Here is a 16,006-nt window from a genome sequence, read left to right on the forward strand (position 1 = left end):
TATTTCTTATTCGGAAAGTGGTAGATATCAAACGCAGAAAAGGTGCATATTATATATGCACAACTGATACAAATTCTTATTTCTATGAAAAAAATTTGTTCAATGAACTTTCAAAAAATAAGAACTTGTTTAACTTAAATTAACTTTATACGTTTAGAAAACAAAGAAAATCATGTTTTTTCTCTCTATCACATATATTGAAGCCCACATTTAGATCCGACTGATGACAGTTCTTCACAGTTTCCGATAATGGCCGAGAAGAGAAATTATGACGATAGCAGTGGGGAGAACGTAAACGTAAGTAATAATCATTGGCAGTCAGACGTGTGACTTTGCTATGGTCAAGATAGTTGATGGAGCAGATTTAGGAGGGTCTGCGATCGAATCCTGATGTTGTAGAGTGAAACTCCCCTTCAAAGTGAAACTTCCACCGGAAGTCTCGCTCTGGAGTAAGCCTTCCACCATATAAAGGGGAATATCTCGCTCTGTAGTTACACGTCTCCATCAGAGACATTATTCACTCAAAAGTCTCAAACCGTAATAAGAACAGAAAATGGATATTCACTTAAGAGTCGTACGTACTGAGTGTTATTATCCCCTTTGGAGGGTGCTAAATCTAGATCAATTTTCCTTACAGAGGATATGGTCTAAAGTGGGACTCTTCTCGTTAAATTCCATTTTCGCTGTTTTATTCTTGACCGTGGGAAGTGTCACTCTACAAAAGACTTCAAAGGGGAAGTCTGACTATGGTTAAGGACATATGCAAAGTACCTTACCTACTAATATATTTTCAAGATATTCTAAATTTTAACTTATAATACCATTACATGTTCTTAGACAAAAAATCAACATGCGGTTCCAGGGGTTTTGAAAAGATGTCAAATTATGAAAAATTTTTATTTTTTCAAAGAAAATGTCAAAAACAACAAAACATAAATCCCAGATTTCTTTTCATCACCAATTGTTTTAGAAGAGGTGTAGAAATCCATTAATAGACATTAAAAGTATTGCACACAAGTCCTCCAATTAGTCGAACTCTTCAGCTCCATAGAAGAACCCATTCAAGTTCAAACTACGTTGCATATGACCTTAAGTATTGATCTACAACAAAAGTTTGGTATGTCGCATAAAAATGCGTCACTCTAGAGCAATATTTTAAGGTGTCAATATTGTTTGTTGAAATAGTGTACATGTTATAGTAAATATATGAAATCAAACATACACACACTGATTACCTTCCAGATCTTTACATTGCATATGTTCTTTTTTTATCCTAGATTATCATTGTTACACATTTAAAAAATAGTTCATTAAAATTAAAAGTAAAAAATAACAAAATAAAGGTTTAATACAGTTGATCCCGAAAACTGTATTTAGATGTGTTTTTACTGATTCAAATAAAATAATCTTTGAAGTAAAAAACTGTCCTTTCATCCTTAAATTCATTTGCACATCTAATCAATCGATGCTTTTAATTTTATTGACGAGAGTTGCCAATCATATCGATGAGAACAGTAAGTATCTTGGTATGCAAAATAAATGAATAGAATTCTACCATTAGAGACATATTCATTAAACTTAAACTTAGTAAACAATTCCTTAGAAGTCGCCCGCTTGGTGCAGTGGTATTCGTGTTTACTCTTGAGTATTTAGTAAGTACATGTAATTGATCCTTATGTCACAAATGTTTCCTTGTCGCTTTCTTACATTGTACTACAACCGAGACAAAATGTGCGGAGTTTACGGTTAGTTACAGATTATCTTGTATATTCGTATATTTTCCCTACTGCAGACGTCGAAATCCTTGAGTAAGCTTAGACTTACGTGTCACGGATGACCCCGAAACATCACGAAAGTCTATACGGTGGTCACACGGTAGGCATGCAGTACGGGGTAACTACAATATGCAAGAAATAAAGTTTCATCGCGGTTTTCAACGACTGTTTTGAACAGTTCAAAACAGTCGTAGCAATTAACGGGTCGTTCATGAGTAATCCGAGTTAACAGGGTTCACCACAGTAATACTGTATAGGGGGAAAATAACTCGCGGTGTTAATATTCGCTATATTCACGGTGTTGATGAATCCGTGAATTCAAGAAACAGCGAATAAGTTTTAAATATGTATAGATAAGGGAGGAAACTTTTATTACATAACCAATCACGCGAATTCAAGAAACCGCGAAAGTGTCAGAGAAGAGAAAAACGTGAAAATTAGAACCCGTGAAATTAATCCCCTATACAGTAATAACGGACTGACTGCGGATGTCTAAGAATTTTCACGGATCCCCAAATCGTAGCTTACCGTGATCTAAATTCGTGACAGTGTGACTGGGGCTTTATAAGTAATTTATCAAATTTACGCTCACATTGAACATTATATAGAGATTTTAAATATAAGTCACATTTACAGTAAAGGCTATGGCGACAACGAACAGTATTCAAAGCATAGTCCAAAAACAAAACAAAACTAGTGCTAAATGTAACGAGAACCGTTACAGATGTTCCCCAAACGCTCCCCAACTCCCTTCTCGTGCCATATTCCCTGTAAGTTTCATTAAAGAAGGCAAAATCAATGCATTTAAGACGTAAACAACGTGTTTCCAAAAGTATACCAAGTATTTCAAATTTAAGCAATGCAGGCGTGTGCATGTTATTGCATGAGCGTAATGACGATATCATCTTGTCTACACTATTTTACTCATTTGCACGTGCACGCACGTGCATGATGACCATAACTTCTTGTAGAAGTCTATTATGTCTGTCTATGTTCTTAATCCCATCCTGTTTGGTTGAAAAACAAGGGAGTTATAGCCATTTAAAGTTTAAGCCAATCAGATTGCAGCGCACGTGCATGCGCGTATTTTCATGACAATTATTATATATCATATTGTAGGACATCTTAAAGTATGCTTATGTTTTAAATTTCAAAGCATTTTGTAAAAAAACAGAAAAGATATTGAGATTTTTGTTTCAGCCAATCAGAGCAAAGCGCACATGCACGCACATGCATGTATGTGAATGGTGACCATACCATCCTCTAGGAGTCCTTTATGTCTATCTAAGTTGTAAATCCCATGCTGTTTGGTTGAAAACCAAGGGAGTTATACTCATTTAAAGTTTCAGCCAATCAGATTGCAGCACACGCGCATGCGCGTGATTTCATGAAAAATTTTATGTATCATATTGTAGTACATCCTAATGCATGTCTATGTTAGAAATTTCAAAGCATTTCATCATAAAACAAAAAAGATATTGAGATTTCTGTTTCAGCCAATCAGAGCAAAGCGCACGTGCATGCGCGTGAGTTCATGCAAATTTGACCATGTCATCTTATCTACACAACTTATATATCTTTATATAATGAGTTTCAAAACATTTTATCAAAAAATGTAAAAGTTACAACCATATTAAATATATCAGTCATTTTACTCATTGCACGCGCCCGCACGTGCATGCGAATGCGCGCAAAATGACCTTCGTTCGGCACATCTACACAACATGCCTACTAACCCTAAAAAGGTTTTAACTTAGTTTGGTGAACAGTTTCTGAGAACACTTCCGGACAAAAAAGTACCGGAGAAGAAATAAGAAGAAAAAAGAATAATAACTAGTGCTAATTGTAACGGGAACCGTTACAGATGTTCCCCAAACGCTCCCCAACTCCCTTTTTGTGCCACATTCCCTGTAAGCTTCATTAAATAAGGCAAACTATATGCATTTAAGACTTAAATAACGTTTTTCCAGAAGTATACCAAGTATATTCAAATTTTCAAATTTTAGCATAGCACGCGTGCGCATGTGAATACGTATGCGTAATGACGATATCATCTTGTCTACACTATTTAGAAATCTTGATTCACTAAATATTGAAGCATTTAATCCAAAAGCATTAAAAAAAACGCTCATTCAAGTGTATTTTTAATTTTACTAATTTCACGTGCACGCACGTGCATACATGTGCATGATGACCATACCTTCTTGTAGGATTTATTATGTCTGCCTACGGTCTAAATCCCATCCTGTTTGGTTGAAAAACAAGGGAGTTACAGCCATTTAAAGTTTAAGCCAATCAGATTGCAGCGCACGTGCATGCGCATGTATTTATGAAAATTGTTATATATCATATTGTAGGATATCTTAATGCATGCCTATGTTTAAAATTTCATAGCATTTCGTCAAAAATCGAAAAAGATATTGAGATTTTTGTTTCAGCCAATCAGAGCAAAGCGCATGTGCACGCACGTGCATGCAAATGTATGACGACCATGCTATCTTGTAGTAGTCCATTGTGTCTGTCTATGTTCTAAATCCCATCTTATTTGGTTGCAAAACAAGGGAGTTACAGCCATTTAAAGTTTAAGCCAATCAGATTGCAGCGCACGTGCATGCGCGTGTTTTCATGATAATTGCTATATACACTGTATCATGTTGTAGGATATCCTAATGCATGGCTATGTATAAAATTTCAAAGGATTTCTTCATAAAACAAGAAAGATATTGAGACTTTAGTTTCAGCCAATCAGAGCGAAGCGCACGTGCATGCGCGTGAGATCTTGCTATTTTGACCATGTCATATTGTCTATGCTTCTAATATATCCTAATATTATGAGTTTCAAAGCATTTCATCAAAAATGTAAAAAGTTACGCCTATATCAATTAAATTGGTCATTTCACGTGTTGCACGTGCGCGCTCTTGCAAGCACGTGCGCGCAAAATGACCTTTGTTCCGCAAATCTACATAACATGCCTACTGACCCTAAAAAGGTTTTACCTAAGTCGGATGTGTAGTTTACAAGATCACTCCCGGACAAAAAAGTACCCAGGAAGAAGAAGAAGAAGAAAAATAATAATAATAAGAAACAGAGTAAAAACAATATGTTCCCCAACTTCGTTTGGGGAACATAACTAGGTACGATCTCGTTGCGAGCAACGAGTGGGTCTTCCGTTCAATTTTTGATAAGATGAGATAAGATTTTGATTGAGATTTTCATTCAAAAATAATGATTTACCAAAATCTGTAAAAAGACATTGAACATTAAAGACTTAAAAAATCGGCTTTTGGCCCCTAACGGCCCCTAATTTTAGGAATCAGCCCTTTTTCATCATATCATCTTAAAGCTCTTAGGATTTTGATCACTTTTTGTTCAACAGCTGTTCAGAAATTCTTTTTCGTTTTTGAGCTATTAGCAAAAGAAATATTTAGGGGCCAACCCTTCAACTCCTTAATGGGGACATTTAGCAAAAATTGAAAGGTTGCATATTGTTCAGAACATTATTTTGAACATCTTTTGTTCAATATTGCTTATCAAAATATTTCTCCCTTTCGAGATATAAAGCATCAAAGATTTAGCATTCTGGTCCCTTGTGGCCCCTAATTATGTACCATACGAGATAAAAACCAAAATATATAGTTGTAGATGGTTGAGATAAACATCTTTGCTTCAGTAATGTATTACAAAATATAAACTAATAAAGAGTTATCGATTGAAGACTTTTGGCCCCTCTTGGCCCCTAATTCGAGTGCCCAGTCCCTTTTTCGGGATCTCATCTTAACGATCTTAAGATTCTGAACATTTTTTGTTCAACAGCTGTTCAGAAATCCTTTTTGTTTTTGAGCTATTAGCAAAAGAAATATTTAGGGGCCAACCCTTCAACACCTTAATGGGGACGTTTTTTTTAAAAAATGAAAGGTTGCATATTGTTCAGAACATTATTTTGAACATCTTTTGTTCAATATTGCTTATCAAAATATTTCTCCCTTTCGAGATATAAAGTGTCAAAGATTTAGCATTCTGGCCCCTTGTGGCCCCTAATTATCTAACATACGACATAAAAATCATAATATATAGTTGTAGATGGTTGAGACAAACATCTTTGCTTCAGTAATGTATTACAAAATATTGACTGATAAAGAGTTATCGATTGAAGATTTTTGGCCCCTCTTGGCCCCTTATTTGAGTGCCCAGCCCCTTTTTCTTGATCTCATCTTAAAGATCTTAAGATTTTGAACATTTTGTGTTCAACAACTGTTCAGAAATTCTTTTTAGTTTTTGAGCTATTAGCAAAAGAAATATTTAGGGGCCAACCCTTCAACTCCTTAATGGGGACATTAAGCAAAAATTGAAAGGTTGCATATTGTTCAGAACATTATTTTGAACATCTTTTGTTCAATATTGCTTATCAAAATATTTCTCCATTTCGAGATATAAAGCATCAAAGATTTAGCATTCTGGCCCCTTGTGGCCCCTAATTTTGTACCATACGAGATAAAACCATAATATATAGTTGTATATTGTTGAGATAAATATCTTTGCTTCAGTAATGTATAACAAAATATTAACTGCTAAAAAGTAATCAATGGAAGACTTTTGGCCCCTCTTGACCCCTAATTTGAGTGCCCAGCCCCTTTTTCTTGATCTCATCTTAAAGCTCTTAAAATTTTGAACACTTTTTGTTCAATACCTATTCAGAGATTCTTTTTCGTCTTCGAGTTATTTGCAAAAGAAATATTTAGGGGCCAGCCCTTCAACTCCTTAATGGGGACGTTAAGCAAAAAATTAAATATTGCATATTGTTCAGAACATTAATTTGAACATCTTTTGTTCAATATTACTTATCAAAATATGTCCCACTTTTGAGATATAAAGCGTCAAAGATTTAGCATTCTGGCCCCTTGTGGCCCCTAATTATGTAACATATGAAATAAAGATCATAATATGCAGTTGTAGATTGTTAAGATTAATATTTTTGCTTCAATATTGTATAGCAAAATATTGATCATTTAAGAGTTATCGAAAAAAGACTTTTAGCCCCTTTTGGTCCCTAATGTGATGAGTCAGCACTTTTATCATATCATTTTAAGGATCTTGTCATTCTGCACAAATTTTGTTCAATATGTTTTAACAAAATAATTTTACTTTAAAAGATATGACGCAAAATGTCTTTAAAAATCAGACATGATTCGAGTCCTAAATTTTGATCCCTACCGAGCTTCCATACTAGGCACTTCCAGAAAATATCATGACCCAGGTGCAACATGGCAACATGTCCTCTAACATCCCTGAAAATTTCAGCTTTCTAGCTTGAGCCGTTTTTGAGTAATGCGACAGACACGGAGGTCCTCTAAATTTCGATCAAAGGGCGATAACTCTCGACTGAAAAGGAATTTCCAAAAAAGGACTCGCCGGTATTAACTTCAGATGTCAATGCATTAACCATGAAAATTTGGATAAAATCGAACGAGCCATCTCGGAGAAATCCTCTGCACAAATTTTGTAAGAATAAAAATAATAATAAAGGGGAAAAAGAAACCGAAGAATAATAGAAGGGTCTTCCGCTGAAGACGGAAGACCCTAACTAGTGCTAATTGTAACGGGGACCGTTACAGATGTTCCCCAAACGCTCCCCAACTCCCTTTCATAGTCATATTCCCTGTAAGCATAATTAAATAAGACAAACTCTATGCATTTAAGATTTTAACAACGTTTACCCAGAAGCGTACCATGTTCATTCAAATTTTATCATTGCACACTTGCGCATGTGAATGCATGTGCGTAATGACATATCATATTGTCTACACAATCTATATATTTTAATATGCTAAATTTTAAACATTTAATCCAAATGTATTAAAAAAAAGCTCATTCAAGTGTTTTATGATATTACCCATTTCACGTTCACGCACGTGCATACATGAGCATGGTGACGATACTTTCTTGTAGAAGTCTATTACATCTGTCTACGTTCCAAATCCCACCTCGTTTGGTTGAAAACCAAGGGAGTTATACCTGTTTAAATTTCAGCCAATCAGATTGCAGCGCACGTACATGCACATGTACGCATGTGCATATTGACCATACCTTCTTGTAGAAGTCCATTATATATATCTATGTTCCAAATCCCATCCTGTTTGGTTGAAAACCAAAAGAGTTATAGCTATTTAAAGTTTCAGCCAATCAGATTGCAGCGCACGTACACGCACGTGTATGCATGTGCATGGTGACCATACCTTCTAGTAGAAGTTTATTATATCTATCTATGTTCCAAATCCCATCCTGTTTGGTTGAAAACCAAGGGAGTTATAGCTATTTAAAGTTTCAGCCAATCAGATTGCAGCAGACGTGCATACACGTGTTTTCAAGATAAATGCTATATATCCTGTTGTGGGAAATCTTAATTCATGGCTATGTTCAAAATTTCAAAGGATTTCGTCAAAAAACAAGAAAGATATAGAGACTTTAGTTTCAGCCAATCAGAGCAAAGCGCACGTGCATGCGCGTGAGATGATCAGATCTTGCTATTTTGACCATGTCATATTGTCTATGCCACAAATATATCCTTATATTATGAGTTTCAAAGCATTTCATCAAAAATGTGAAAAGTTATGCCTATATCAATTAAACCGGTCATTTCAAGTGTTGCACGTGCGCGCTCTTGCAAGCACGTGCGCGCAAAATGACCTTTGTTCGGCAAATCTACATAACATGTCTATTAACCCTAAAAACATTTTACCTTAGTCAGATGTGTAGTTTACAAGATCACTCAAGTACAAAATTTTCCCAGGAAGAAAAATAATAATAATAATAAGAAACAGAGTAAAAACAATATGTTCCCCAACTTCGTTTGGGGAACATAATAATAAGAAACAGAGTAAAAACAATATATTCCCCAACTTCGTTTGGGGAACATAATAAGAGCAGAGCAAGCAAGGATCTGTAAAACATCTGAGGTGCGATAACCTATGTTTGCATATACCGTTGTAGTTATGCACGAATACCGGATAGGCCCAAATCAGCGAAATTAAAAAAAAAATATTTAACTCGTTATAAGGTGCTATTATATCGTTAAAACGACTTACTTATCACTATGAAACAACTTAGTTATTTTGTTTTAACGTCTTTCAAAAAATAATAATTAAATGCTAAAATAATTTTCTATTTACACATATAAAAATATTTTAATTTTCTCATTGCAGTGCATCCTAGCAAAACATCCAAAGATAGATGAAGACATAGACCCTCTCTGTACTTCAGTAAATAATCAGGATTTGTGTGGGCATGAAAGTGGAAGTCTGGATTCCGGAAACAAAAAAGGTAAATGTAGAAGTAAGGATATCAATGAATGTTTGAGTCGTTCATACAAATACAGTTGTGCGTTTTAGCTGCTCAATAAAGTTTATAGCGATAGACAAAAAATCAAATTCAAATAACGTCTTTTAATGTACGGAATCGAGATATCAATACCTTGATTGACTCAATCACTGAAGAGAACGTGAATTTGTATATATATTTTGTTAATTCTTTGATATTCTATGTGAACTATTTACATTTGAATATAGATATGTTCAAACTCTTTCGGTGATAAAGTAGAACACGTTCTAAATTGTAAGCATTTAAAGTACATTGCTTTTTATTTACAATGTATTTTACAACGTTTGCAATCTATGACACTATGTATCATTACAACCTTATCAAAATAAACTTGTTTTATGTATCCAACAGATCCGTTATCAGATTTAACAAAAGATCAGTGTGTCGTTCTCTACACCTTGTTCTTATGTATGGTTAACATGGGTATAATCATGATAGATGACGAGGTTTCTATGGGTGACATTGATTTCCGGAAGATAGTGAAGGAGCTGGAGAACAAAGGACTGGTGGAGTCTTACAGTTATGACCACAAAAAGTACATCCCATATAGTAAACAATCTATGATAATAAAATCCTACAGAGAAAACTGCCTGCTGGGTGATATAGACAAGGACTTCTTCATACAGGTAGCCTCAGATAAATCCATAGAAACATATGCTAAGATGTACTGTCTTCATGGAGATGGATCCCGAGAATCTGAAGACAGCGGTCCTATAACAACGATGAGACTGATTGTGGAGGGTCGCGGACACGGGTTACCCGACTCTGTAAAAGGTACATGTACATACATGTATTTTTGATAAATCATATCATTGTTATATAAATCTAATTCATCTTTTTTTTAAATTTCATTTTATAGAATAAAAAATGCAATATCATTTTCTTTCAACGTTAATTAAAGATTGATTCCATGTACACATGATATATATGTAATTAATTATTTTTTGTACATTTTTGTACACTGAGAACATAAGCAATGTTGAGTTTTGTTGGTCAAATATACGTGGATGGGGGTCCCTCTTTCTTCTCTCTGAATAATAAATCATACACTGCTCCTCTTACAGTGTATGTAAGATTTTAATAAACTGTATATTAAACATCAACAAGAAAGACCTAAAAAAAACTAATCAATAGTTTCTCGGGCCAAAAAATTCAGAATTCAATGCAACAGGCAGACTTTTATAAAGCAGGTTTTACACCTTTCTTAAGTCATTTGTTCAATAAAATGTTATGATAATGTTCTCTAAATTAGTTATAATATGTATTCAACTTTAAATAATGTTATTCCAAACAATTATTTAAAAGTTAATTCATAAGATACATGTATATGATGGACTTTTACTATACAAACTATTTGGTATACAGAAGACGATCAAAATTCTACTATAATCCATTTTCTGTAGCTAAATCTTTGTTTAAAACTTAAGGACAGCTGATACGGCACTAATGATGCACATAAAAAAATTAACATCCTGAGTGTGATTCCGGAAAAAGTTCTTTGTAATAGAAACTATCTTAGGGACAAATCTATACCCTGGTCTTCATATTGTGTATTCAAATTAAGTCAATAAAACATTAATTTAAAGAAAAAAAGATTTTGACAAAACATTATTTCTGGCCATTGATAAATATAGACGTGTCTTAAAAGCTATATTAAATATTCACAATTTCGATGATATAGTTTCAGTACTTTGTGGTTCATTCATGGTAGGAGCCCCATGTCACTCGCGTACGATTTCTGGTCATTTCGATATTGGGAAAAATCGAAGACTTGAAAAATCGTATATTCTACAGACGAGAGGACCCTTTAAATACTCAGTATCACATTCATTCAACGTCTATTCCAATTTTTCTCTGGTGGAAATATCCTACTTTAATTAACAATGGTACTAACACAAAAAGTACATTTTTGTTTTCTATGTAGGTGAAGTTCCTGTATGTCTCATAGATAACGAGAAGGAGTTTGATATGTTTGTAAAGTTTTGGTGCAAAGCAAGAGATACAGATCCTATTACATTGTCAGACCAAATTCCTGATGAAAAAATTAAAAACTTTTATTCTGCTTTTACCATCCTTTCGGAAATAAAAAATGGTGAGTATTCTCTATGAATATGGCGACCTATCTATTTGCAGCTACATGACTTTACTTATTATATAAATTTAAACATAAGCTCAAGTGAGCTTTTCTGATCACATGTTGTCCGGCGTCAGTCTGTCCGTCTGTCTGTCTGTCTGTAAACTTTTCACATTTTCGACTTCTTCTCAAGAACCGCTAGACCAATTTCTTTCAAACTTGGTACAAAGTATCCTTGGGTGAAGGGGATTCAAGTTTGTTTAAAGGAAGGGCCACACCCTCATTCAAGGGGAGATAATAGGGAATGAATGAAAATTTGGTGGCATATTTAAAAAATCTTCTTCTCAAGAACCACTGTGCCAGGAAAGATGAAACTTATGGGGAAAGATCCTCAGGTAGTGTAGATTCAAGTCTGTTCAAATCATGACCCCCAGGGGTAGGGCGGGGCCAAATGGCCGACCAAAGTTTTACATAGAAATATATAGGAAAATTCTTTAAAAATCTTCTTTTAAAGAATACCAAAGCCATAATTCATCATATTTATATATGGGAACATGCTCAGGTATTGTAGATTTAAATTTGTTCAATTCATGACCCCCGGGGGTAGGGCGGGGCCAAAATGGCCGACCAAAGTTTTACATAGAAATATATAGGAAAATTCTTTAAAAATCTTCTTCTCAAGAATGACAAAGCCATAATTCATCATATTTATATATGGGAGCATGTTCGGGTAGTATAGATTCAAATTTGTTCAAATCATGACCTCCGGGGGTAGGGCTGGGCCAAAATGGCCGACCAAAGTTTTACAAGAAATATATAGGAAAATTCTTTAAAAATCTTCTTCTCAAGAATGACACAGCCATAATTCATCTTATTTATATGGAAGCATGTTCAGGTATTGTAAATTCAAGTCTGCTCAAATCATGACCCCCGGGGGTAGGGCGGGGCCAAAATGGCCGACCAAAGTTTTACACAGAAATATATAGGAAAATTCTTTAAAAATCTTCTTTTCAAGAATGACAAAGCCATAATTCATCATATTTATATATGGGAGCATGCTCAGGAAGTGTAGATTCAAGTTTGTTCAAATCATGACCCCCGGGGTTAGGGCGGGGCCAAAATGGCCAGCCAAAATTTTACATAGAAATATATAGGGAAAATCTTTAAAAATCTTCATCTCAAGAATGACAAAGCCATAATTCATCATATTTATATGGGAACATGCTCAGGTAGTGTTGATTTAAATTTGTTCAAATCATGACCCCCGGGGGTAGGGCGGGCCTAAATGACCGACTTTAATTTTACGTAGAAATATATATAGGATAATTCTTTAAAAATCTTCTTCTCAAGAATGACAAAGCCATAATTCATCATATTTATATGGGAGCATGCTCGGGTAGTATAAATTCAAATTTGTTCAAATCATGACCTCCCGGGGTAGGGCGGGGCCAAAATGGCCGACCAAATTTTTTCATAGAAATATATATTAAAATTCTTTAAAAATCTTCTTCTCAAGAATGACACAGCCATAATTAATCATATTTATATGGAAGCATATTCAGGTATTGTAGATTCAAGTCTGTTCAAATCATGACCCCCGGGGGTAGGGCGGGGCCAAAATGGCCGACCAAAGTTTTACATAGAAATATATAGGAAAATTCTTTAAAAATCTTCTTTTCAAGAATGACAAAGCCATAATTCATCATATTTATATATGGGAGCATGCTCAGGAAGTGTAGATTCATGTTTGTTCAAATCATGACCCCCGGGGGTAGGGCGGGGTTAAAATAGCCGACCAAAGTTTTACATAAAAATATAGGAAAATTCTTTAAAAATCTTCTTTTCAAGAATGACAAAGCCATAATTCATCATATTTATATATGGGAGCATGCTCAGGTAGTGTAGATTCAAATTTGTTCAAATCATGACCCCCGGGGGTAGGGCAGGGCCAAAATGGCCGACCAAAGTTTAACATAGAAATATATAGGAAAATTCTTTGAAAATCTGCTTCTCAAAAATGACAAAGCCATAATTCATCATATTTATATGGAAGTATTCTCAGGTAGTGTAGATTCAAGTTTGTTCAAATCATGACCCCCGGGGGTAGGGCGGGGCCAAAATGACCGACCAAAGTTTTTCATAGAAATATATAGGAAAATTCTTTAAAAATCTTCTTCGCAAGAATTAAAAAGCCATAATTCATCATTTTTATATGGAAGCATGTTCAGGTAGTGTAGATTCAAGTCTGTTCAAATCATGACCCCCGGGGGTAGGGCGGGGCCAAAATGGCCGACCAAAATTTTACATTGAAAGATATAAGAAAATTCTTTAAAAATCTTCTTCTCAAGAATGCCAAAGCCATAATTCATCATATTTATAGGGAAGCATGCTCAGGTAGTGTATATTGAAGTTTGTTCAAATCATGACCCCCGGGGGTAGGGCGGGCCAAAATGGCCGACCTAAATTTTACGTAGAAATATATATAGGATAATTCTTTTAAAGTCTTCTTCTCAAGAATGACAAAGCCATAATTCATCATATTTATAAGGAAGCATGCTCAGGTAGTGTAGATTGAAGTTTGTTCAAATCATGACCCCCGGGGGTAGGGCGGGCCAAAATGGCCGACCTAAATTTTACGTAGAAATATATATAGGATAATTCTTTAAAAATCTTCTTCTCAAGAATGACAAGGCCATCATTCATCATATTTATAAGGAAGCATGCTCAGGTAGTGTAGATTGAAGTTTGTTCAAATCATGAGCCCCGGGGGTAGGGCGGGGCCAAAATGGCCGACCTAAATTTTACGTAGAAATATATATAGGATAATTCTTTAAAAATCTTCTTCTCAAGAATGACAAAGCCATCATTCATCATATTTATATGGGAGGATGCTCAGGTATTGTAGATTCAAGTTTGTTCAAATCATAACCCCCGGGGGTAGGGCGGGCCTAAATGACCGACTTTAATTTTACGTAGAAATATATATAGGATAATTCTTTAAAAATCTTCTTCTCGAGAATGACAAAGCCATAATTCATCATATTAATATGGGAGCATGCTCAGGTAGTGTCGATTCAAGTTTGTTCAAATCATGACCCCCGAGGGTAGGGCGGGGCCACAATAGGGAATCCAAATTTTACATGGAAATATATAGAGAAATTCTTTAAAAATCTCTTTCTCAAGAATGACAAAGCCATAATTCATCATATTTATATGGAAGTATGCTCAGGTGGTGTAGATTCAAGTTGGTTCAAATCATGACCCCCGGGGGTAGGGCGGGCCAAAATGGCTGACCAAAGTTTAACATAGAAAGAGGAAATATCTTTAAACATCTTCTCAAGAATGACAAAGCCATTATTCATCATATTTATATGAAAGTATGCTCAAGTAGTGTAGATTCAAATTTGTTCAAATCATGACCCCCAGGGGAAGGGTGGGGCCAAAATGGCTGACCAAAGTTTTAAAAGATATATATATAAAAATTCTTTAAAAATCATTTTCTAAAAATAGCAAATCCATGATTGGTCATGGGACTACTTTTGGAATTTAAGCTTAAAATTTATAATAGAAAGCCATTTTCTATTTTTTCCTACCCTTAGTGCTCAGGTGAGCGATGTGGCCCATGGGCCTCTTATTTCTTCATTGGCATTGGTTTTGACCTCAGAAAAAAAGGTTATTATCGGTAGTAAAAAAGAACATTTTTGAATGGGTTTACAGGATTCGAAATTCAATAAATGAATCTTATTCCTTTTTTTCTCTACTGGTCAGAGTCCAGATGAGTTTTTGCGATAGTACGGGGTTCGTCGTCCGTTAGTCTGACTGTAACAAATATTTCGAAATGCTACTCCTCCTACAGTTTTGGTCTGATGCGAATATAACTTGGAGCACAAATACATATAGACTAAACTAATGTATAATTCATATAATCTATGAATCAAATTTTGATTTTGATAAACGGCGTTGTCATGATAACAAAAAAACATAAATCTCTGTGAAATACTTTAAAATGTCCTACCTCCTACACTTTTAGTCTGATTTGAATATAATTTGACACACTAAGACTACAGTTAGACACTTAACTTTATCTATCGATTTTCGATTTCAATTAGGCTTTTCTGTGGTCCCCGGTAACATGTACTTTTCAAATTTTGAACATTTATCAAAAGCCTTAAAATGAAATTATATTATTACCTAATGTCTTTATTATATCTATAAATCATTTATAAATGTCAACTAATATATATATACAAAGCATAATAAGCTACTTGTTGTTTTTGATGCCCTTTGATTTTCATGAATACGCGGGTATGTTAAGGAAGCATATAAGTAATTTCTCGGGAAATTTAGACTTTTTGAAGAAAATTTAGTTTAATGAATTAACAAAACCACTGATAAACGTAAACTGTTATTTACTATTGCATACAGATAAAAGCGAGTCTAACGCAAAGACGTGCATCACCGCCACGGCATCACGTGACTTCTATTAATAGCAAAATTTTCCTTAATAAAAAGGCTTACAGAACAACAATACCCCGGAGTTTGATAATATCTTTGAGTATGTAATATAGCTGAAAAACATCTATTTTGTCCAAAAAGTGCTGCTAGAATCCAGCTATCTTGTCCATAAAATATTTATTCCACACATTCGCACGAAACCTTACCCTTTGTTCTGAATTTTATACATATGAATCGAGATTTTTCTTACAACCATGCTTAACTCGGGATTCTAGCAGCACTTTCCAAGTTTGTCAAAACGTAAACTTTCAATCTGTGTAAATCGTT

The 16,006-nt window shown here is 34.7% G+C and overlaps 1 protein-coding gene across 2 annotated transcripts in view; it reads left to right on the top strand.

Annotated features, from left to right (window-relative positions):
• The first annotated feature begins 6 nt into the window (after positions 1-6).
• LOC134269137 (uncharacterized) overlaps positions 7-16,006 on the top strand; it is an 84,172-nt gene continuing 68,172 nt past the window's right edge. For both annotated transcript variants that reach the window (XM_062751353.1, XM_062751354.1), the window contains exons 1-4: positions 7-297; positions 8,976-9,093; positions 9,502-9,924; positions 11,075-11,242. In XM_062751353.1, coding sequence (XP_062607337.1) covers positions 250-297; positions 8,976-9,093; positions 9,502-9,924; positions 11,075-11,242 — 757 coding nt within the window. In that variant the 5' untranslated portion in view covers positions 7-249. The remainder of the gene's footprint in view (positions 298-8,975; positions 9,094-9,501; positions 9,925-11,074; positions 11,243-16,006) is intronic.

Source organism: Saccostrea cucullata, unplaced genomic scaffold, assembly GCF_032062105.1.
Source record: "Saccostrea cucullata isolate Sc308-1 unplaced genomic scaffold, CSIRO_AGI_Scuc_v1 ctg2354, whole genome shotgun sequence".
Taxonomy (NCBI): Eukaryota; Metazoa; Mollusca; class Bivalvia; order Ostreida; family Ostreidae; genus Saccostrea; species Saccostrea cuccullata.